The sequence below is a fragment of the Mytilus galloprovincialis genome, chromosome 11, assembly GCF_965363235.1.
Source record: "Mytilus galloprovincialis chromosome 11, xbMytGall1.hap1.1, whole genome shotgun sequence".
Lineage (NCBI taxonomy): Eukaryota > Metazoa > Mollusca > Bivalvia > Mytilida > Mytilidae > Mytilus > Mytilus galloprovincialis.
This window is the reverse complement of record NC_134848.1, coordinates 80,745,921-80,771,415: the sequence shown is the minus strand read 5'-3', so window position 1 is coordinate 80,771,415 and position 25,495 is coordinate 80,745,921. Positions and strand designations below refer to the sequence as shown.

The 25,495-nt window shown below is 32.4% G+C and overlaps 3 protein-coding genes across 3 annotated transcripts; 2 read left to right on the top strand and 1 right to left on the bottom strand.

The window, feature by feature from the left end:
• Nucleotides 1-509: 509 nt before the first annotated feature.
• Nucleotides 510-1,864, top strand: LOC143051415 (uncharacterized). The gene is made up of 3 exons (XM_076224321.1): nt 510-737; nt 978-1,356; nt 1,756-1,864. Exons 1-2 carry the CDS (start codon nt 521-523, stop codon nt 1,343-1,345), a joined length of 585 nt encoding a protein of 194 aa, XP_076080436.1. The 5' UTR covers nt 510-520; the 3' UTR covers nt 1,346-1,356; nt 1,756-1,864.
• A 5,742-nt stretch (nt 1,865-7,606) lies between these two features.
• Nucleotides 7,607-17,493, bottom strand: LOC143050931 (uncharacterized). Its single transcript, XM_076224032.1, has 3 exons — nt 17,277-17,493; nt 8,275-8,638; nt 7,607-7,683 (listed from the first exon to the last, which is right to left on the bottom strand). Exons 1-2 carry the CDS (start codon nt 17,491-17,493, stop codon nt 8,286-8,288), a joined length of 570 nt encoding a protein of 189 aa, XP_076080147.1. The 3' UTR covers nt 7,607-7,683; nt 8,275-8,285.
• A 5,242-nt stretch (nt 17,494-22,735) lies between these two features.
• LOC143051416 (uncharacterized) lies at nt 22,736-24,022 on the top strand. The gene is made up of 3 exons (XM_076224322.1): nt 22,736-22,974; nt 23,327-23,699; nt 23,951-24,022. The coding sequence occupies exons 1-2, from the start codon at nt 22,755-22,757 to the stop codon at nt 23,686-23,688; spliced, it is 582 nt and encodes a 193-aa protein (XP_076080437.1). The 5' UTR covers nt 22,736-22,754; the 3' UTR covers nt 23,689-23,699; nt 23,951-24,022.
• The last annotated feature ends 1,473 nt before the right edge of the window (nt 24,023-25,495 follow it).

Genomic DNA, 25,495 nt, shown 5'->3' with positions numbered 1-25,495 from the left:
TTAACACAATTACTTTACGCGGAAAGTAAACGCGCGTTTACTTTCAAGTGTACTTAAAAAAATCTGTTGTAAATGCCTGTTCACTTTTAAGTGCACGTATAAATAAACTTCAATTTGTTCAGTCAAAAAAATATAATTATGAATTGAAAACGAACTACTTTCGTGTAAAACGCACTTTAATATGATGCAATATTTAAAGTTGACAGATTTTATTTTTTAGTCAATTACACCTGTCTGACATCAGAGAACTATGCTTTTTCTTCTTCTAATAAGGTCATCTTTCACGTTCGTGGTAGTTGCATGTTATGTATTTGACTTTGTCCACAAATAAAACCTGCTTTATCAACATATGCATGAATTGCACATTTTTACACCACAATTTTATAAATCCCATTTTTCATAATATATCAAACCACTGGTTTTTTTTAATATGTATCATGTGTCTTACAATAAACAGAGTATAAAAGGACATGCATATCTGAGTATACTTCACATCTTCTACAAATCAAAGTAACCAATCATGATGTTGACTCTACTACTAGTTTCGCTTGTCGCCTCTGTTTCGGCATTAAACAAAGGAGGTCCATTATTAGGAGGACTTGTAAATGGTGGAGTTATCACAAGTGGCCCAATCCTTGGCGGTGGTGGAATTATTGGTGGATCTGGAGGAATTGTCGGTGGTGGACTTCTGTTAAATGGTGGTGGTTTAGGAGGATTGATCGGAGGATTAAATACAGGTATGTTCTAAATGACTTACATTATCATTAGCATGAACAAAACCTCTCATATTTCTGATGTTTTTGGTATGACATTATAATGAGAGCTCAGTGTTATGGTGAATCAATAAATTCGCAAGATAAATTCTGAAAATTTGCTTTGGACAAATATCATTTATGAAGAATGTACGTCATCAACCAATTGGACGATGCAATATACAAAACTATATCAAATTTCGAGATTTTTTTTTCAATTTTCAGGACTTGTCGGTGGAGGCCAACCATGGTGTGCATGCAGTTTGAAATGTGCACCAGGACAGATTAAACTCAACAAGAACTGTAACTTGGCACCACTCCTTCGTGGTAGTTTGAATACTTGTTGTTCCTTGTTGCCATGGTGGGTAACCAACCAAAATTACGGTGCTTCACTTGGAGGAGCTGGTGTGATTGGTGGTGGAGGTATCATCGGTGGTGTTAGTGGTCTTGTTGGAGGTGGCAGTGGACTTCTTGGTCCAATCGGTGGTATTGGAGGCCCAATTGGTGGTGTTGTTGCAGGTCCAGTCAGTGTAGTTAGCGGAGGCAGCAATGTTGTCGGTGGATACGGATCAACTGGTAAAGGATACTATTAGATATGATAAAGGTAAGTTACTAGTTTATTATTCTTTGTGTATTAACGATGTATGCACATCGACCTCTTTAATAACAATTAATCTCGACAAGGTATTGTTCGGGTCGTGCAAAAAAAGTATTTTTCAGATGGCTTGAAGTTTTCAGATGTCAAACAGTATGAAGCTGATCGAGTTGTCAAAAATGAGGTTATTTGTAGTTGCATGCTTCCTGCTGTGTTTTTCTAAACATATAATACATAGATAAACAACAGACAACTAAGAATCCAATTTACATCAACTTGAGTTCTGAAAACTAATTTAGGTGAACCTTTCTTTTCGGGTCAATATTAGCATTTGATATACATGATTTATAATATATATTATCCAGAAAACATTTGAAACATTTTAATTAATATATTGTCTCGTTGTAGATAACACGAAGAACACCTGGTCTGAAATGCTTTAAAATTGTACATTTGTAAAATAAATATATCCCTGACCAACTTTCATGTTTATTCATGTTAGGTGTTTAGTTGTGTACGGATTATTTTTAACTATTTTTTACCAAAATTTTGTAAAGATTTTGCCTGTCATTCGTACAAAGAACGCAACACGACGACAAGACGAACATCATTCTATAGAACTAACACTTTGTAGTAATCTATACTTTTATCACTGTCATATGTTTGACTGTGTATAGGCATTTACATATATCTAATATGGCGGAATGAACATGATTGTTAAGCTGACGACAATAATCCCTTATCTGACAGATGCATAATATTCCATTATACTGACAACGGGGTGTGAACAAAAAACACAGACACAATACATGTAATATGTAATTCATGTATAAAACTAGGGGAGAAGCAGTCAACATTGCGTTGTACTCTTAAACACTATAAAACAAGAAATAAAATCAAACCAAGGCATATAGCCAACAGCATGTCAATGTAAACTATAGACAATAACACAAACATTTATCAAAGCACAATGAGGCAATTTTAGAATGTATAAGAACCGAGCCACGTCAATTGGATAATATCAATAATGGACTAAAAAGTAAAAGTAACAATTTTGCATAGACGTATAATTGAAAAAATAATACTATAACACGTTATCAAGATGGTGAACAAGGTCAGTACCAATATTGTAGGATTCAAGACAATCGTATATTAATGTGAAGTTGATACAGTATATTCATCAATAAGGTCATGGTTTCTTCTGATGAACCTTTTTTTTTCAAGAAAAAGGACTAGACATTCTTTGAGATACTCTTTGATTATCAATTTTCTATTTAGAACCTGGTTAATGTATCAAAGTCTGTGTAGTAGCTTCAAGCTCCAGAATACTGAATGAGGTAGGAACTATATATCCCATCTACCGGTGATGTTGCTATACTGGTACTTAGGTTGTGGATATTGGTAGTTTCAAAAAGAAATAAAGGTGTATAGAGCAGGGATGCATCAATACAGAAAAAAGAGCTTATTAATGAATTATATCACCAAATGTCATGTTTAAGCGATATTTCTTGTATCCCAGGCATAGATTGATTACATGAGCCGTAATTGGCACAACTTTGTGGAATTTTGGATTCTCAATGCTCTTCAACTTAGTACTTATTTGGCTTTATAAATGTTTTGATATGAGCGTCACTGGTGAGTCTTATGTAGGCAAAACACGCGTCTGGCGTTCTTACAAAGTACCTTTGATAACTATTAAGTGTATTTAATGTCATTTTTGTCTGACTTTAAACGTTAGTGTCTATAAAAGAGGGGCGAAAGATACCAGAGGGACAGTCAAACTAGATCGAAAATAAACCGACAACATCATAAAATGCCGTATATAAAAATATGTTGAATTATTCGGAAAAGCCAAACAAGTACTAAGTTGAAGAGCATTGAAGATCCCAAATTCCAAAAAGTTGTGCCAAATACGGCTAAGGTAATCTATGCCTAGATAAAACAGATGTCGTACCAATACGTATGTTTGATCGAGGGAAGGGTTACAGTAAAAATTTACTCGGCTGAGTCATTGAGGTCAGATATTTAATCAAAAGTTTGCATCATTTAATACAGAACAAAAAAAAAAAAAAAAAAACCAGTAAAAGTAAATATGTTTATGTTAATTAAAGAAGGGTGTAATGGCCCACCTCCTTTGAAAAATCCAGGATATGCACCTGTTGAGGAAAGTAAGATGCGGATTAATGCCACAAAGACAGTTGAAAATCACCATATGCAACACGATTTCATTTTGTAGTTCATTGAAATTAATTGCAAATAACTAATTAATTCTACTCTCAAAAACATTATTTTATCTATATTTTAATGAAAATAATCAAACTGCCTCCATAAGAATTCCATCTGTTTATCTTTTCGGGTCAATGATTAGGGCAATGTTGTTGTAGCTACAAGATTTGGACAACTCCTAGTAACATTTGGATAAAATGAGATGGAAATCTGTTAACAAAATTCAATTCTGGAAGAGGCAATACATTATGGAACAACTTTAAGTGTTCGCGAGGCAGCAACCCATCAGTCATTTTCTGGAGGTCAAGGAGTTTTCAAATGTTTATGTAAATCTAAATGTTTAATTAACCGGTGCAAATGTAGGAAAAACGGGAAACAGTGCAAAGGTCGGTGCCACAGTTCAACAACTTGGGATAAAAAATGATTTTAACACAAATTTCTATCAAGCTTTTATATTTTATAAGTAATATTTGATAAGTTTTAATATAAAAAAGATATTTTATCTGTGATTTTATTTCCAGTAGATGACATTTTAAACTTCAGTTCTCGTAATGAAAGCTATTATGTAACAAATGCATATTTTTTTTATTTAATTGAATGAATGTCTTGTATTTACTCGCATTTATATTTTGGGCATTATCAAAATCTTGAGATTTATACATTTTAAGCGAAATCACAGACGCTGATACAATTTTAAAATTTCCAAACACGGCGCAAAGACTACAAAGATACGCCAAAATAAAAATAGTTATGTGCGATGTGAACTGGCACAACTCTAAATTTCCAAAGGTGGGGACAGTTGAGATGTTGAAAAAACTGCGTGGAAGTACAGTCCCAATAAACAGTCTTTACCGATCTAAGCTGGTATAATATTAAAAATATGACAACGGTAGAGCAATTGCAATAGAGACTGTATATGTAAACATCCCAAATATATAGCAGGTTGATGATAAGAAAAATGAGTAATACATTTTTACTAAGGGTAAGTAACAGAACATTGCTGCGTATTTATACATCCCTGTCAACTGTAATTAAAATTAGTATAATTTAAAATTTATACTAAACACGGAATACAGAACAAACACCATTTTCCAAACGACAAAAATAAGTGAAAAAGTATATTTAAACAAAACGCATTTGACTAACAGGTCGAACAACTGATGTTCTTTAACCCTGTTGACTGCCATTGTCGATTGCCAAGTTGTAATGTGACCACAAGATGTAACAAAATGGATCTTAATATAAATTAAATACTAAACAGAAAACAATAAACTTGTGGTCAAGATGTTATGCAACAAACATGAGATGTCAATACTTTTTTGTACACTAGGATCGTATTTCGATAATAAATGTCTCTTCAGTGATGTTATGGATCGAAACGGTATTTGGAAGGCCATATAATTTACCCTCAATTTCAGACAGACTCTTGAATTTGAAGATTCTATATATAAGATGAACGGATCGTATAAACCGGAGGGAAAATATGATGCAAGCCCAAACGAAAAAATATCAACAAGTCTAAATTGAAAACTACATTCAAACCTATGATTAAGTTGGATGAAAACCACAATTTTTATACGTGTGCATGTAAAACAAATTTCGTTGTAGAAGGGTTTAAATACAGCACAAACAACATTTTCCAAAATACCATACAATTGAAAAAGTATATTGAAACAAAACGCATTTGACTCTGATGTTCTTTAACCCTGAGTACTGCAATTGGCGATTGCCAAATAAAATTATCACAAGATGTAACAAAATGGATCTTAATATAAATTTAATACTAAACTGAAAACAATAAACTTGTGGTCAAGATAATATGCCACAAACATGAGGTGTCAATATTTTTTGGTACACCACATCCGGATTTCAACAATAAATGTCTCTTCAGTGATGTTAGTGATCGAAACGGTATTTGAAAAGCCATATAATTTAACTTCAATTTAGACAGACTCTTGAATTTTAAGAGTCTATATATAGGATGAACGGATCATATAAACCGGAGGGAAAATATGATGCATGCCCAAAAGAAAAAAAATATAAACAAGTCTAAATTAAAAACTACTTTCAAACCTATGATTGCGTGGATAAAAACCGCAATTTGTATACGTGTGCATGTAAAACAAATTTCTTTGTGAGGGGTTTAAATACAGCACAAACAACATTTTCCAAAAGACCAAAAAAGTGAAAAAGTATATTTAAACAAAACTGATTTGACTTTGATGTTCTTTAACCCTGGTGACTGCCATTGGCACATTAAAATAAAATTGATCATAAGATGTAACAAAATGGATCTTAATATAAATTTAATACTAAACAAAAAACAAGAAACTTGTGGTCAAGATGTTATGCCACAAACATTTGGTGTCAACGTTTTTGGTACACCAGATCCGGATTTCGACAATAAATGTCTCTTCAGTGATGTTAGGGATCGAAACGATATTTGGAAGGCCATATAATTTACCCTCAATTTTAGACAGACTCTTGAATTTTAAGAATCTATATATAGGACGAACGGATCATATAAACTGTAGGGAAAATATGATATAATCCCAAACGAAAAAATATAAACAAGTCTAAATTGAAAACTGCGTCAATATTTTTGTATATACTTTTTTTGTTCATGTACTGTAGTACGCCGCTAGATTAAAAAAACTGACGTGGAAAGGTAACACATGCCCACCGAAAGCTCTTTTTTAGAGAGCCCAGGTGGTCGTGTGGTCTAGTGGGACGGCTGCAGTGCAGGCGATTTGGTGTCACGATATCACAGTAGCATGGGTTCGAATCCCGGCGAGGGAAGAACCAAAAATTTGCGAAAGCAAATTTACAGATCTAACATTGTTGGGTTGATGTTTAGACGAGTTGTATATACATTATGTACACAGCCATGTATCACCATCATTGATGGCGATCCGATGGATACATCTGTTGTAGGGTTGTCACTGACTCAGACGTACTTATGAATATAATTATTTTCTGTGACTGTATCTTACATTAATTTGTAGGATCCTTTACTATAGATAATTTAGCTGATCTGTAACAATAACATCTTCATGCCTTATATATCATGTACTGTTGTACGCCGCTAGATTAAAAAACTGACGTGGAAAGGTAACACATGCCCACCGAAAGCTCTTTTTTAGAGAGCCCAGGTGGTCGTGTGGTCTAGCGGGACGTCTGCAGTGCAGGCGATTTGGTGTCACGATATCACAGTAGCATGGGTTCGAATCCCGGCGAGGGAAGAACCAAAAATTTGCGAAAGCAAATTTACAGATCTAACATTGTTGGGTTGATGTTTAGACGAGTTGTATATATATATATATATATATATATATATATATATATACCTTAAATTGAATTCTGTCTCCACACTAGTGAAAATAGAAATAAAATTGAATTACAAAATGCTCCTAAAGTCCTTAAATTTTCTACATTTTTCTATAACCGGTTTCACATCTTTGTTTTGCTTTTTTTCTAAAGCAGTTAGTAAGTCTAGAAACTGTATAAGTTCCTCTGAGTGTCACAAATGTGACAACAGTTACGTAGGAAGATATAGTTGTTTAACAATCACGAATATGTAAAGAATATGTATATGAATGTCTGTAATATGCAAAGCCAGTTAAGGTTCTTAAATCCTCTTAGTGGAAACATTCACAGATATCAAACTCAACTAGTGTTATACTGTGTTCACGCTTTTTCTTTCTTAGAAAATGCATTCCAGCTGAACATGATGTGTTTTTCTTTTTGAAACTCAACATATCGCCGGAAGTGGTTTATTAAATGTAGAATAACAAAAGGCAACGATAGAATACCGTTATTCATTAGAAATAAATCGGTAAAGCTAAACGAACACCGAATCAAAACTGCATGAAACATGTCAACTATTTCTTTTATTTTGTCATTTGTCATTTAAGCTTGCCATTACATGTAACTCCTTCGGCATGAAGAGGTCATATTTGAGGAAACCAAATTACACGAGCAAACATGCAAACTGTGATTGTTAACAGAACCACATATGGACAAAACACATGCATTTGTTTCTGATGATTTTATTTATAAAAGACCTTAACAGATTGCAAGCATTCCATGTCTGTGTCGTATCACTGTCAACTACAAAGAGTAAAAAACATCAATTAAAATATGAAAAAAATGTTACCATGCTTCTACCAATAATAATTTAAGTAGGTCATATATCTTAAACGTGTTAATATATATCCATCAAAAAAGTAAACGTAACAATAATGCAGTACTGGCCATTTGCTAATTTGTCACCTGTATTTAACAAAACATAAGTCAAATAATTTCAATATATCAATTTCCTGATCGATTTAAGGGAAAAACACCACCTGATTATCTCTTTATTGATAAAACATAATATGGATTGCTCAGGATTTCTCCCACAAACTGTGTACTGGAAAACATTATACAGTATAAAAGAAATGTTTAACTGTTCCCATTTTAAATCTGGTTTCATATAAAGACATATAATTAATTTGGAAGTTCACAAATACTACTATTTTGGTTTAAAGGGGAAAGATTGTACGGAATTTTAAATAACAATCTAATTCCTCTATTTTTCGAACATTCAAAACTGAAACCTGACTAGACAAATACGTGAATCTGATTGTTGATGATTTACGTCAGTAATTCACAGTTAAAGAGGAAATGTCATCGAAAATAGATATAAAAAAACCAACTTACATTTTATATACTTAATAATATCCTCCTTTACCAATTCGTCCGCTGACAACATTGCTGCCACCTCCAATGACACTGACTGGTCCTGTGACAACACCACCAATACCACCGATTGGACCAAGAAGTCCACTACCACCTCCAACAAGACCACCAACACTACCAATAATACCTCCGCCACCAATAATACCACCTCCTCCAAGGAAGGCACCGTAATTTTGGTTGGTTACCCACCATGGCAATAAGGAACAACAAGTATTCAAACTACCAGGAAGGAGTGGTGCCAAGTTACAGTTCTTGTTGAGTTTAATCTGTCCTGGTGCACATTTCAAACTACATGTACACCATGGTTGACCTCCACCGACAAGTCCTGCAATTTAAACAAAATGTATTAACTTCAAGATTTGATATTGGATGAAGAACATATTGAATAAATGAGCTGGAATATTCACTAATGCAGACATATGAATATAACAAAGAATATGTGGTGTAATTGACAATGAGTTAACTCTCTAAGGATCCAATGACACAACATTTAGCAACTAGATATTATCGAACGGTTTCAATAATTGAAATATTTTGTAAATTATTTTGAAGAAAATTGCATGAAATTAGAACTTATATAAGGCCACACCAATTTAATTTCTTGTTCTACGGATTTTTGGACTCCAAAATTTAGGGCGAGCGAGTGAGTTGAAAATTATGATAAAAAATATTTAATTTGTAAATTTTTGAGGCGAAGCTTGAAAAGTAAAGTCGAGCGATTATACTTTTTTTTTGTAAACATAAAATAGTAGGTTTTGACAATATTACAACTTGATTGATGTTTCCTGTGTTTACAGACTTTTTTAGTCAGGAGATAGTGAAATTCTATTGACATTTTATCTGTGCGACATCTGATCTCAACTCACCAGTTTTTCAAAATGGCCAATATACAAAGAACACTATCGGTTCATTTCTATACTCGTGGCTTTAAGGGGATAACACACGATGAAATAATAAAAGAACTTGAAAAACAAATAGAATTAGAGAGTGTTAAATCCATCCAATTGACCGAAAACAGCTGTGTTGTAACTCTAAGTGACATAGATGCCAAAGAAAGGTTAGTACAGTGTGATCTAACAATAAAAACAGAAGCGTCAAATTTATTGAGGTAGACAACACAATAACAAACATAACAATCAAAGACCTTGCTTATGAACTAAATGACTGCTATCTAGCTACACAAATGCTTCAGTATGGCAAAGTCGTCCCGAGTTCAGTTAAGCGGGAATATATTCGAGGAACAAGTATAGAAAATGGTTCAAGATACATTCAAATCATTAATTGTGCTCCGACAATACCAAACAAAACAACATTTGGTAGATATGATGTCCGAATGTTTGCCGACAATGGTAGAACGGAATGTATTCATTGTAAACAAAGAAAACACCCTTCCTATGCTTGTAAAGATAAACCAGATCATAGTAAGCGCTGCTATAACTGTTCAGAAATTGGGCATTTTGCACGAGACTGTCTTAACGAATCCAAGTGTTCCTTCTGCAAAAAAAGCGGTCATGTCCGTAATGATTGCGCTGACTTTAAACACCATACTATGATTAAGTCTTATGGTAATTATGCTAGCGAAATTCTCGAAGGTAGAGAAGCTCAAGAAAACGACAAAAATGAAAGTCAGTCTATCGACCAATTACAAATGGCAACAAACCATCTACAAACACCTAAAACATACCACACCAAATCAAAGGGAACAAATGTAATGTTACGAACTTCAAATTCTTTGAGAGTTGGTAAATTTGAGGACAATTTAATCAATGCCTCTATAAATGGTGCCACTCTAGAAAAAATAGATCAGTGTGTGGGTGCGGCCTTTGAAAATCATCGTGTGAAAAGCAATGGCTCAAATGTATGCAAGGTCATCATAAGCTTAGGTACTAATGACTTGAGTAAAAACAAGCACGACAGTGATCAGGTGAATGTTTATGCAACACAGGCTATTGTCAAAGTTAAACAAGCATTTCCGAATGCGGATATTGGTGTGTGTGGTATTATTCCGAGAAAAGGGAACAGTAACCATATTCACACAGTCAATGATTGATTGATTGTTGGTTGCTTAACGTCTAGTGGCAAATATTTCGTGCATATTCAGGACGAGAACAAGTTCACCATAAATACAATAGGTAGGTTGATACAATAGAGGCCAGCTGGGATGATGGTCGGGGAAATTTGGACTGCCACTGGAAAATGAGGGTATATTGGATAGGGACAGAAATTTGGCCTTGCAACAGGCCACCTTCGGACCCATCAAAAAGTTGTTGCAAGGGTTCTTAACGTACAAAGAGCGTGGCACTCTCCTTACACGAGGCGTCGGATTTAACGTCCCCCTTCTGACTGGACGTGACTGCGAACTTGATACATCCCTCACAGCCAAACGGACGCCCCACCTCGGCAAGCGTTTTACTGCCGGTCGGGAGAAGACCAATTGACCATATTTCTATTCCCCAGTCACCCTTGGGGGATATACACAGTCAATGAAACAGCCACAAATGTTAACAAGTTCTTGGAAAAATAGTGTCTTAAAGATGAAGTGCTGACATATATTGATGTAGACAATATCTTCACAAAAAATGGTAACGTGGTTAAGGCGCTTTACGAAAAAACAGATGCTAGTGGAGTTCACATCACAATTGAAGGAGCCCAAACAATTCGTGTCAAACTACATGGATTTCTTCAACCTAAGCTGTCACCAATTCAGAACACTCCTCGTCTTTGTGACACTAAGCACAAACTTAGTGACCTATCGCTGACGCCAATGTCTGCAGAGAAAGACAGTAAACAAAGTAAACCAGGTTCCCCAGATGATTATGAGTAATAATACACAAACTGAAATTACTTCGTATTTGCTACTTTTTATGAACAACAATAAAAACAAATCAAAACAAAAATGTTATATGTACATATGTTTTTATTCTGACTACTGATTTGCAGCTTTTGAATTATTATTTTAGATTATTTTTCTATCCATTGTACTTCAAACCGTATCGATGTATCTGTATTGTTATTATCTTAGGTGGACAATTTGAAATGTGTTCACCAAATGTGTATTGTTATAATTGGTCAATGACTCGTAAAACTGAAAGTAAACTTAAAACGGTGGCTTTGACCGTGAACTTTCAATTAAATCAACGAGGCATAGCTGTGTTAAAATGTAAATCAAATCAAACTTTGAATGTAAACGGCTTACGTGATCAAAAGAAACGTAATTTAGTTTTCAATTGGTTAGCCAACAAAAAATATGATTTAATTTGTCTATAAGAAACACATTGCACAGTAAATGATATAACGCAATGAATGGAATTTAAATGGGGGCAACAAAAGTGTTTGGAATTGCGGAACCAGTGATTCTCGTGGTGTCTCTATTTTACAAACAAAAAATTGTCCCGGCGAAGTCGTGTTTGATAATAGTAACCTGCACAACGGTCGAATAATAAAATGTAGCATCAAAACGGAAAATGCGATTTATCATATTTCAAATATATATGCTAACAATAGTGGCATCGAGAGGAAACGGCTTTTTGAATCATTTCATAATTTTTTTGGTAATTTTACAGACGATAGTGTAGACCATTACAATATTTTGGTAGGTGATTTTAACTGTACTCTTGATAAAACAATTGATAGAAATCCCTCTCATAATCGTGATGACATAGGTACAAAGGAATTACTGTTTTTATTGTCACAATATGATCTAACAGATATTTGGAGAGACAGATATCCAAAAGATAAACGGTATACGTTTCAGAGAGGAAATTCAAAGTCTAGAATTGACTATATCTTTTGTGATAAAAATTTGTCAAATAAAGTTTACAATGTTGGTATCGCGCATTGTCCTTTTAGCGATCATGATCTTGTGTCATTCAAATTAAAACTTGATGAAATACAGAGAGGTCCGGGTATATGGATAATGAATATAAATACTATCAAAAGTGAAGAATTTAAGAATGCATTTAAAATTTGGTGGGAAACCTGGAAAAATGAAAAAAGTACGTTCGAAAAAATTCAAGATTGGTGGGATGTAACAAAATCTTAAATAAAATAGTTAACAATGAAAGTAAGTAAAATATTAAACAAAAATTCTCAAAAAAGTTATATTATCAACCTTGAAAAGAAATTAGAAAAGCTCAAATTAAATAGTACTTCGTCTAGAGAGGTTGAAAGTAAGATATCAGAAATAGAATCACTAAATAAAAATTACTATGAGACCAAATCAGAGGCGTCTAAAATAAGGGCGCGTGTAAAATGGGCGGAAGAAGGGGAAAAATCGTCGAGCTACTTTTTCAATCTCGAAAAGCAAAACGGAAAAAATAAATTATGGAGTCGGATAAAAACAGATAATGGGCATTATAAATACAATATAGACGAAATACTAAATGAACAAGTTAAATTCTACTCAAATTTATTTAGCTCCGAGGGATGGAATTTGGAAAGTGCTAAAAATTTAACCAGTCACATCGAAAATAAACTGAACGATGACGACAAAAAATTACTCGACCGTGATATTACCGCAGAGGAAATAATGAAAGTCCTGAAAATTATAAAAATTAATAAATCCCCAGGATCATATCTGAATTTTATGTTATATTTTGGAATATCATACAAGAAGAATTTTGTACGTTATTGCAAGAAATATTTAATGAAAAAAAATTGTCGGACTCGCAATATAAAGGAGTTTTAACATTACTATTTAAGGGCGGGGAACGGGAAACTATACGAAACTGGCGCTCTCTTACACTACTGAATTGCGATTATAAATTATAGCAAAAATACTAGCAGAAAGATTAGAAATAGTCCTTCCTAAGCTTATACATCCCGACCAAAAAGGTTTTGTAAAAGGCAGACATATAACGGAAGCGAATAAAATGATACAGGATATCATAAAATATATTGATGATGAAGATGAAGAGGGTATAATTGTCTTTTTAGACCAACAAAAGGCTTTTGATAGGATGGAATGGGGATGGCTAGACTTCGTTATGAAGGAATTTAATTTTGGGGACAATTTTCGTGGTTGGGTTCAAATGCTATTAAAACGTGCAAAGACGTGTATTAAAACAAATGGCTACGTCTCAAAATATTTTTCAATTTCTAGATCAGCCAGGCAGGGGTGTCCTATAGCCCCCTTTTTATATATATTACAAGCAGAAGAAAAATGGGGAGCTAATAGAAACTAAATTGAATATGTTTGCAGACGACACGCAATTATTTAATAAAAATGAAAATTCTGTAAAAAAATCTTTTGAAATATTAGACAAATATGAAAAGGCATCGGGTTCTAAAATTAATTACGAAAAGACTAAGGGAATAAATATCGGCGTAAATAAACGCAGACGACCTACTTTTGAAAAGATAAGCTGGACAACAGATAACATAAAAACACTAGGTATTCACCATGGTTATAATATTGACAATGACAAAATTTGGAAATCAATATTAGAAAAAGTACAAAATTGTGTTCACGTCTGGAAAAGTCGAAAATTGACTTACTCTGGAAAAGCCCTTATTGTTAAAAATTTAATTATATCAGTGTGTGGTTATGAGTTAGAAATAAGAGGTATACCCGAAAAATACAAAAAAGAATTGAATAAGATAATGTGGTATTTTATTTGGGATGGGAAAGTAAATCAAGTAGACCGGAAGGTTTTTTGTTTAGATGTTAAAAAGGGGGGCATGGGGATGGTAAATTTAGATAGTTGGATAGAAAGTAAATATATCAAATCTTTATATTCGATAATACATAAGCCATTATCTAGTTGGAATGCCATAGGTAAATTTTGGTTAAAAATATGTGATAAGAAAATTGAGGATGAACTTTTTCTGTGTAAATGTTCTGACCTTTCAGGTCTTGAGATAAAAAAACCTACCACATTATAACAAAAGCGCTTTACAATCGTGGTCAAAATTGACAAAGATCACACACGGTATATTTAACGAAATTGAAGTAAAGAAACATCGATTATTTGGAAACTCAAATATTTTATTTCAGTGCAAATCTTTATTTTATTCTTCCTTTTCAAAAAGTCAGATCAAAACTATTGGTGATATATGGGACGATAATACCAAAGATTTTAAATCGTGCAATGAAATGTATAGACAATTAATAGATAAACGTAATTGTATTTTGGAATATTCACGAATTAAAAGTTCCATACCACAAACAGTCACGCAGATTTTAAAAAATAACGATGATCAACCTGCTTTAAAAAGCAACACAAACAAAATTTCTGAAAACCTTGAATTTTTAAATCTAATCAATAAAATCATTAAAATCAAGGATTTGACATTAAAATATCTTCAATTAAACATTAACATAACTGAGACCCCTAAGTGTCAAACAAAATGGGAAATTTTGTATAGCGAGCATATAAATTGGGAAAAAATTTGGCTAAATCTAAGTAAAATGAAAATTAATAGAAAAGTTAAAGAATTTCAATGGAAATGTATACACCAGATTATATATACAGAAAACAGACTGCAAATAATGCATATGTCAAATGGAAAATGTCACTTATGTGATGAAATTAATAATAATGAAACTCTTGAGCATTTATTTTATCAATGTAACTATGTTAAACCATTGATAGAAATGGTTGTTAGAAATTTACAACTTTGTAACCTTATAAGCGACGAGGTTCTCGCTGAAAAAGATATTTTATTAGGAATTTGTACAGAGAATTCAAATAATACCATTGCTAATGCAATAATACTTTATTTCAAATGGGCTATTTGGAAAATACATAATAAATGCAAATTCGATAAAATTAAACTGAATATGCAGTCTATACAGGCTTTAACAAAACTGCACATGAAAAACGAATTAAACTTCTTCTGCTTCGCTCGGACATAAAGTATATATGCAAAACGAAAATTAAACTCTTTATCGAAAAAATATAGGAAGATGTACTTAGTTCTACTGCTCTAAACGAAAGGTGTGTTCGATTCAATATATACTAATCTTATTGTATCTTGTGTATAAAGTAGTGAACAATATTATATTACAACAGAAAGAAAAACCATATTTTTTTTTGTAATTATTATTTGAATCTATGTCTGTGCATATTAGTTACATTTGTTAATTACCACATATATTATGCTTCGTAATACATTTGTACTCAACACATAATGATGTGATTTATCCTTTTTTTAATCCATATATATATATATATATTTAAGAATACTTTCAATTTCTATTCAATCACATCAAAATTCTTCAATTCAAACTATAACTTATTTTCGCAATCAAATTTTAAAGTTTTTCCAGTTTAATTAATCAACACTTGGTTGTTCGGTGAACCGGATATACGATAGTGATTTTATACAGTGATGCTTATCAGGTGTGAAAATCAATTGTATTGGTTATTTAAATATCATTATGTATGTAAAACTAGTGTATAAACTCATTTGATACTTTCCCTGGTCAAGTGAGGCTGTTAAAATACAGGGGTCCCTAAGAATGCGACCTGGGCTTCTTAGGTATTTATATATCAGGAAATGATTGAATAAAATATTTGTTATCGTTAAAAAAAAAAAACTTGATTTATCACTTGTACTTAGACATTTCTTTAATTTCTGAAGTATTTTTCCTTGTTCACCAAGAAATAATTAAATCTGGTCTATGTATGTGTGACTGAAAATTAGACAATTCTACATCCAAGTCATAATCAGTTTGGGGGCAACCCCTTAATGTTATAAATATGCCTTTTACATGTTTTATGAGGAATCAATATAAGTTTGCTTGTACAAAAGGGCTCATATTTTGTCTCGTAACACAGAGGTCCCGGGTTCGAGTCTCGGTGGAGACAAGCAATTTTGTAATGAAATTCGTGCTCTCCGGTTTCAGAACTATGTATCTATCTGGTATTAAATGGTCAAAACATGTCCAAGAATTTTGTAATATTCCTGGACTTTAGCCATGTTAAATTAACACATTTGCTTTACCAGTGTAATATTATTCAAAATAAGTGGACCCCTCTTTTAGAAAAAAAATTTATAAAATATGATGTAACTCTGCACAATTCTAAGTTTTCAAAGGTTTAGTATAGAAGAACTATACAAATCCTTGGTATTTCTATTTTCGTTTTAACATCAGTAAAATGACCCCTTGTCTGAGGGAGGGTTGTTCTCAACCTGATAATAACACAGTTCAAAGTACGGCCTTCAACACAGAGCTTTGATACAGACCAAACAGCAAGCTATAAAGGACCCCAAAATTATTAGCGAACACAATTCGAACAGGAAAACCAACGATCTAATTTATATATCCAAACGGGCAAATACCAATGAACAACATCAACAAACGATAACTGCTGAACGACAGGCCCTGAATCAATCAGGACATGTGCATATAAAACATGCAGCGGCTGTAGAAAGTTTTGTTTCGTCAGCATACAATATAATTGCAGTTGAAGGCGAAACCTTCAGAAGTTCTTTGTACTTTATTTTAACAACGATCAATTTTTGATAGGGAATATAAGTAAGGGGGAAAGAAACCAATTTTTTGTTCTTTGCAGGTATTTCCGCTGTTATAAATTTATATCGGAGCACTCCCACTTTGGATAAATAGGTTTCATGCTGAAATAAATATTCTAACAGATATTTACACAATTTGGTGGGGTGCTTTTATGTTTAAAATCGCTACAGGTTAGACTGTGATTTTAAAAACAAATGTTGATCTCTTTTTATAATATTTATAAAAACGGTGCGGGAAATGGACATGATTACATTTCCGGCTACGGGAATCGGGATAACATTTCCGGATGCGGGAAGCGGGAATATAACAAAAATTCAAAAAATTCTGTTTTGAAAAAAATAGGTGTGGTCGGGTCCATCGAACAAGGAATAAAATTGGTGTGGCCTAAATACAATATTGAAATATTTTGTTGATGCTATTGTTCGGAACTATTTTGATGCGGGCTTTTCCTTATTGATAATATAACTGGTTATTTAGAACATACCTGTATTTAAACCTCCGATCAATCCTCCTAAACCACCACCATTTAACAGAAGACCACCACCACCGACAATTCCTCCAGATCCAACAATAGTTCCAACACCTCCAAGGAGTGGACCACTTGTGATAACTCCACCATTGACAAGTCCTCCTAATAATGGACCTCCTTTGTTTAATGCCGAAACAGAGGAGACAACCGAAACTAAAAGAAGAGTCAACATGTCGATAGGTGACTTTGATCTTTAGAAGATGGTGAAATATACTCAGATATTCATGTCCTTATATACTAGAATTATTGTAAAACACGTGATACCGGGCTCTAAAAAAATTGTTTTAATATATTATGAAGAAGGAGATTTATAAAATTGTGGTTTGAAAATATGCAAATAGTTCAGATTTTGATTAAACAGGGTTTTCTTTAAAATATATAGCATGCAACTATCACGAACTTGAGAGATGACCGTATTAGATAAAAAAAATACCTTGCTGATATCAGCTAGTTGTAAATGAGAACAGATGAAACTAACAACGTTGGATATTGCATCATATTATAGTATAGATAAAGCATTTTGTTTTTTTATTTCATCAGGGTTTTTTTATATTTGACAGAATAGGTTTAACCACGTACACTTTCCTTAAATATTGATCCGATATGAAATTGAAAAGCAGAAATTTTCTTCATTGAATATGGAATATTATACAAAGAACAAGTGTTAGATTTTATTAATTGATTCAAAGAGTAAGAAAGTAATGCAAATCACCGAAAACACCAATATCATTATTAGTAAAAGTATAATGGGGTATGCAGCTAATACTTTACTCACCAATGATATATGTTCGACTCACCCTTCCGGAGTTCCCAAATCACCCCTGATTGTTTTTTGTTCGTGTTGAAAGGTTTTTAGTTTTATATGTTGTATTTTATGTACTATTGTTTGTCTATTGGTCGTAATAAATGCTTGCCATGAGTTATGAGTTTTTATATCCAGCTGTCATATTTTACCTCTCTATGAAAGAATTTACAGTCAAAACTTTATTAAAGAATTTACAGTCAAAACTTTTTTAATATGTTCACATACGATATCAGGACCATAATATTTTATGACTGGATTTTATTACTAAGCTCTTATTTCTATAGTAATGCATACCTTGTATACAACATTCTATTTTAGCAAAATAGATTTTTTTTTTATTTTACATAAATTGATATATAAGGACATCAGTTAGTATTCGACTTTTACGTCAATTTTCCTTAATTAATACATTACTTTGACGTGTCATAAACTATAATGATAGATGTAATTAATTTAACCAGAAGGAGAGCATCTATCTTAATCTCAAAGGAAAATAGTTTAGACATAGTAAATTGAAAACCTACTGGTTTTACTAAAAATAAATGCAATGATTTTTTTCAACATTTTTCTATCGTTTCGCACGTATCAATATTATTTTGTGATGATAAATTAAGTCTTGTACTTTAATGCGTTACACTGTATGATACATTTAGAAACACTGCATTTGCACATATCATTTTCAGCTAGCGTGCATAGAGAAACTAACGCAAATTGCTACTGAGGTATATTTATGCTGTCAAAAATAGCCAGCAAATATAAAATACAAGGTATATCTGTTTATGTATTCTGTTTGGGATTACATCAGCAAAGTGTACTTAATCATGATAGGTATCCATGATAACCGCAATAACTGTACTATAGTGTTAAAAAAAGATGTATCATGTAATGTGTGCGGTTAGACAGAGTCAACCATAATTATTAAACATTGTCCTCATACATCAATCTCTAAGTTTATGTTTACTTTTCGATGATCAGGATGACATTATACGATTATGACATGTAAAAAGTTAAAAAAATTAACATAATTAACCACCTGTGCAGTTTAAGACATTTTTCATCACTTAATTTAACGGGATAACTTGTACATTTGTTTCAATTAAATTCGAAGGATTTTTGACTTTTGATTCTCGAAATCTTGAGTTTTCCACATGTTAGATACAAAAGTGCCAAATTATAGTCAATCAAAACAAGCGCGTTTATTTAAACCAAATGTGTTTGCTTAAAATACTCGGTAGAAATAACTCCCTTGTTTTTAATTAGATCTGCAGTCAATGCTTTAGTTCTGACATGATTACAACATATTAAAACAAGGAGATGTGCTATTTTTGACAGTGAGTCAACTATCCACAAATGTTCAAACAATTTGAATGTAAGCTATCACAGAAAACCGAAAGACTTTTACAATGAAAAAAAACATCACACTGTATAGTCACCTATAAAACGCCCGCATGGAAAAATTGACACAACTCAATTGATAAATTAAACTGCCTAATTCATAATAAAACATTCCGCGATCTTTTTATTTATTTATTTTTTAATAAACAACGAAAAGTGCTTAACTTCTCTCAACAGCCTCTTAGATGATAATAGTCGCACCAAATAGGGACTGCTACGCTTAAAATCTGCATTCGCGAAAATAAACGACTTCAAACTACCATCGTCAGAAAAATAATGTAACGTTAAATATTGAAAATCAAACAGACCAATTTATATGCATTACAAAAGATGGATTAAACACAACATTCAATTACTACAATGTATTAGTAACGCTCATTGTTACACATGTCTTAAATATTACAAGTTAAAAAAAAATGAAAAAAAAAAAAAAAAAAACGTAAGCAAAACTGCTAGTGATGGCATGTTCTCAATGGAAATTGTCTTTATCTTTTGGTTACTACCACCAAAGAAATATTTAAAGGTTTTCATATGCAAATCTTTGCAAAATACAATAAACAGAGTAAAGTATGTCAGAGATATGTCAAATATTCATACCTCAATATGCTGTTTCGTTCATCAATTGTTAATTGTTAATTGATTCTTTAAATTGATTTGCAACTGACACAAGTTAATATTTCGAAGGTACATATGTACACGGGGTTTATTGTATAATTTACAAAGTCAGTTAACGGTAAAAGTAAATGCCCGTTCAATTTTAGGTGCACGTATAAAACAAACGTCATTTGTTTGTATAATCTAATGAAATGAAAAGAAAACGAATTACTCTCGTCTTTAATGAACTATAATATGATGCAATATTTTTGACAGATTTTTTACTCACTTACAACTGGGTGACTTTAGCGAACTGTGTTTTTTTATCGGATAAGGTCATTTTGTGAATTAATTCGTGATAGTTGCATGCTATGTATTAGACTTTTTTTCACTTACAAAACCTCTTCAATCAACATATGCATGATCTGCATTTGTTAAACCGCAATTTAATAAATCTCTTTTATCATTATATATCAAAAAGTTAAATCACAAAAATCCTGAACTCAAAGAAAAATCCAATAGGAAAGACCTTTATCACATGGCAAACACAAACGACAGAACACATAAAAAACGAATGGACCAGAACTGTCATATTTCTGAATTGGCACAGGCATTTTAAAATGTAGAACAGGGTGGATTTAACCTGGTTTTATAGCGCTAAACCTCTCACTTTGTACAACAGTCTCTTTAAATTCTGTTATATTTACAACGATGCGTGAACTAAACAGACATAATAAATAAAAATATGGGTACAGCAGTTATCATTGTGTTACAATTTTAAAAGAAATAATTTAACAGAACACTATAGCATCTATTAAATTAAAACCACATTCGTTGCTTCATATGTCTGACGTCAGAATATTTATACGTCACATATTTTTGTCGTTCAATGTTTATACCAACAATTTTTAAATTTCACATAAGCAATGTTAGCCTATAGTGTTAAAACATCGAAAGTATGTAAGAATTAATTTGAGAAAAAAACCAAGATTTGAAATAGTCCAAAAGTTATATAGAATTTATAAGAATCCACATAAAGTTAATTCCACTACGCGATTAAATTATTTTGACTTTTGTGGTTCAACACTAATAATAGCCAATCAAGACGAGCGCGTTTATTAAAAATATATGTTTGCTCAAATACTCTGTACAAATAACTCCCTGTTTTTAATCAGATCTGCAGTCAATGCTTTTGTTCTAACATAATTACAACACATTAAAACAAGGAGATGTGCTATTATTGGCAGTGAGTCAACTATGCAATAATGTTCAATCAATTTGAATGTAAGCTTTTTAGGGCAATCGAAAGCCTTTGATAATGACAAAACATCACACTGTATAGTTAGCTATAAAACGCCCTCATGGAAAGGTTGACACAATTCAATTGATAATTTAAACAGCCTAATTCATAATAAAACTTTCCGCGATATATTATTTTTATATTAAATGTCGAATATAGCGCTTAACTTCTCTCAACTGCCTCTTAAATGATATAAGTCGCACCAAATAGAGACTTCTACGCTTAAAATCTGCATTCACAAAAATAAATGATTTCAAACTTCAATTCATCAGAGACATTATGTCACGTTAAATATTGCAAATCAAACAAACTAATTGAGAAGATTACAAGAGATGGTTTCAACACAAAGTTCAATAATTACAATGTATTAGTAACGCTATTTTTTGCACATGTCTTAAAACAAATTAGCACCATACAAAATATAACACAAGTTAAAACAACAATTAAAACAAAAGATCTTAAAAAAACTGCTAATAACTGCATGTTCTCTATGAAAATTGTCAATATCTTTTGGTAAACACAACTTTCAAAAGAGTAAACATTCCCAGAAAGTTATCCATAGGTTTTGAAACGAATTTTATTGCAAAATACATTAAACATGTTAAACACAGTAATGAATATCAGAGATATGTCATCTATCCATACACAAATTAGCTGTTTTGTTCGCCAATTCACTTAATTAATTTGCAACTAATACAAATTAATAATCCGAATTAAAAGTGTTTATGAATTGTTATATTTTAGACTTATATACGTTAAATTCGTTTTAACAAAAAAAGGAGAAAATTTACACAGATACACGAAGATTATTTTTTAGTTAACACAATTACTTTACGCGGAAAGTAAACGCGCGTTTACTTTCAAGTGTACGTAAAAAAATCTGTTGTAAATGCCTGTTCACTTTTAAGTGCACGTATTAAATAAACTTCAATTTGTTCAGTCAAATAAATATAGTTATGAATTGAAAACGAATTACTTTCGTGTAAAATGTACTTTAATATGATGCAATATTTAACGTTGACATATTTTATTTTTTTAAGTCAATTACACCTGTCTGACATCAGAGAACTATGCTTTTTCTTCTTCTAATAAGGTCATCTTTCACGTTCGTGGTAGTTGCATGTTATGTATTTGACTTTGTCCACAAATAAAACCTGCTTTATCAACATATGCATGAATTGCACATTTTTACACCACAATTTTATAAATCCCATTTTTCATAATATATCAAACCACTGTTTTTTTTAATATGCATCATGTGTCTTACAATAAACAGAGTATAAAAGGACATGCATATCTGAGTATACTTCACATCTTCTACAGATCAAAGTAACCAATCATGATGTTGACTCTACTACTAGTTTCGCTTGTCGCCTCTGTTTCGGCATTAAACAAAGGAGGTCCATTATTAGGAGGACTTGTAAATGGTGGAGTTATCACAAGTGGCCCAATCCTTGGCGGTGGTGGAATTATTGGTGGATCTGGAGGAATTGTCGGTGGTGGTGGACTTCTGTTAAATGGTGGTGGTTTAGGAGGATTGATCGGTGGATTAAATACAGGTACATTCTAAATGACCATTTATATTATCAATAAGGAAAAAGCCGCAACAAAATAGTTCTGAACAATAGCATCAACAAATATGACAATTTCGTTTATATTTTAGTTCTAATTTCATGCAATTTTCTTCAAAATAATTTACCAAATTTCAATTATTGAAACCGTTCGATATTATTTAGTTGCTAAATGTTGTGTCATTTGATCCTTAGCGAGTTAACTCATTGCCAATTACACCACATATTCTTTTTTATATTCATATGTCTGCATTGGTTAATATTCCAGCTCATTTATTTATGTTTATGTTCTTCATCTGATATCAAATCTTGATGTTAATACGTTTTGTTTAAATTGCAGGACTTGTCGGTGGAGGCCAACCATGGTGCACATGTAGTTTGAAATGTGCACCAGGACAGATTAAACTCAACAAGAACTGTAACTTGGCACCACTCCTTCCTGGTAGTTTGAATACTTGTTGTTCCTTATTGCCATGGTGGGTAACCAACCAAAATTACGGTGTTTCACTTGGGGGAGCTGGTATTATTGGTGGCGGAGGTATCATCGGTGGTGTGAGTGGTCTTGTTGGAGGTGGAAGTGGACTTCTTGGTCCAATCGGTGGTATTGGAGGTCCAATTGGTGGTATTGTAACTGGACCAGTCAGCGTAGTTAGTGGAGGCAGCAGGGTTGTCGGTGGATCAACTGGTAAAGGATACTATTAGATATTATAACGGTAAGTTTGCATTTTTTTAGTGTATGATATAAATATCATACAATTGTGTATTAACCGTGTAAGCACATTCACCACTTAAATAAGAAATAATTTGGACAAATTTTTGTTAGGGTCATGCATCAAAAAGTAATAATTAAGTAGCTTGAATTGATCACATGTCATACAGTACTTTCTTTTTAAGCTTATCTTAGGTTTTTATTACTCATACAGATTATACAGAAAATGTTAATTATTGTCTTCTCTCGTTTTAGGTAACACGAAGAAGACCTGATATGAAATGCTTGCGAATTGTATATTTTTTAAATAAATATATTCTAGCTAGACTTCATTTTTTTAAATTTGATTTACAGACACATTGAGATTTTGGTTGTCTAATGATTATTTTTAAGTAAATTTCTACCTAAATATTTCAAAGATTTTACAAGTCGAAGGTTAAAATAAGGCAAAACGACGACAAAATCACTACTAATCTATAGCTTACGCCTTACAGTAATAATTGCTCTAACAATTAAAACACAACACAAACCTTGATATACAATTTAAACCTTCAGAGAAACAGGTTTACCCTGCCGGGATAAACAAAGATGTATTCTACTTTGCAATAATCATTGTGTGTGTGTAAAGTTTAACTCCATCATATTAAGGTATGATCATATGTCATATCTCTGACATAGAAAGTAAAATCACTTAAAAGAAAATATGAATAAAAGAAAAAAATGAAAAGCCCCTTATCAAATGGCAAATACAATACTATATTTTCAACTGGTATTATATTTCTAAAGGTGACTGTCCAATGTCTGACATTTAAAATTCTTTGAGCGTAGCAAATAATAGAATATTTTTATTAAGGCAAAAAATTGTTTCTTGTTTTTAATATAGATAAGACCGATGTTTTGTTTTTAGAGAACAGAAAAATTTAAAAATCAAATAGTCTCGTTTGTCAACGATTATAGTAGTAAGATGACCACATATATCATATTCGAGATATAAGTCTGAAATGGAGCAGAGGAAGCGTCATTTGTTTTGTCATTAATGCTCGGTTCTGGAGGATATAGTTTGGGATCAGAACAATTTGGACTTTTAATGAAAAGAATATCATCAGTATGTGAGAATGTACAATTAAGTTATCTGGTTTCTCAAATCATCTTGCTTTTAAAAAATGTATACCAGAACTCCTTTGCAAATGATGGTATAAGAGCTTGATAAGGGCAAAAACTCTGTCTGTTTTGTTGGAATGCCAACAACTTGTTAACAAAATACTCCTCCAAATTTCTAAAAACAAACATGCTGTCAAAAAGGAAACTCCCGCAGACTGATCACTTGCTCGTCTGTTAATTCTCATCTTCTACAGAACAACTATGTAATGCAGATCTTGGTTAAACTCTTTAAACAAAATACCATAACCATTGACTAAGGGATGACTCAACAATTACATCTTATGTAGTTAATATAGATTTGTAAAAGGTAAAATCCTTTTTACGCTGTTTTTTAGTATACTGTTGCATTGTTGTTCTGTTGTTTTTTTTTAAAGTGCTCTTTGTTATCACTTTTTTAAAAGGCGGAATAAAATCATAAAGCCACTGTTTTCGGGCAAATAATTCAAATGGTGCCTCGCTAATAACATATGTTTACGTTGTTCTGTCAGTCGTGCATGATGCAAACAAATGCTCCAATGATGTCCATGTTTGCTTCTTCATACTTGTGGGTCAAAACGTGCATTGCATCCTGGAATTCTTTTCTTGGCTGCAAAGCTATCCTCTTCACTTTTCCACGAAATGCCGACACAGTGTCACATC

Excerpts from the sequence above, each read along its gene's own strand:
- LOC143051415 (XM_076224321.1), top strand. The coding sequence starts at position 521 with ATGATGTTGACTCTACTACTAGTTTCGCTTGTCGCCTCTGTTTCGGCA. Across the intron at positions 738-977 it reads GATCGGAGGATTAAATACAG|GACTTGTCGGTGGAGGCCAA; the intron begins GTATGTTCTAAA and ends TTCAATTTTCAG.
- LOC143050931 (XM_076224032.1), bottom strand. The coding sequence starts at position 17,493 with ATGTTGACTCTTCTTTTAGTTTCGGTTGTCTCCTCTGTTTCGGCATTA. Across the intron at positions 8,639-17,276 it reads GATCGGAGGTTTAAATACAG|GACTTGTCGGTGGAGGTCAA; the intron begins GTATGTTCTAAA and ends TTTAAATTGCAG.
- LOC143051416 (XM_076224322.1), top strand. The coding sequence starts at position 22,755 with ATGATGTTGACTCTACTACTAGTTTCGCTTGTCGCCTCTGTTTCGGCA. Across the intron at positions 22,975-23,326 it reads GATCGGTGGATTAAATACAG|GACTTGTCGGTGGAGGCCAA; the intron begins GTACATTCTAAA and ends TTTAAATTGCAG.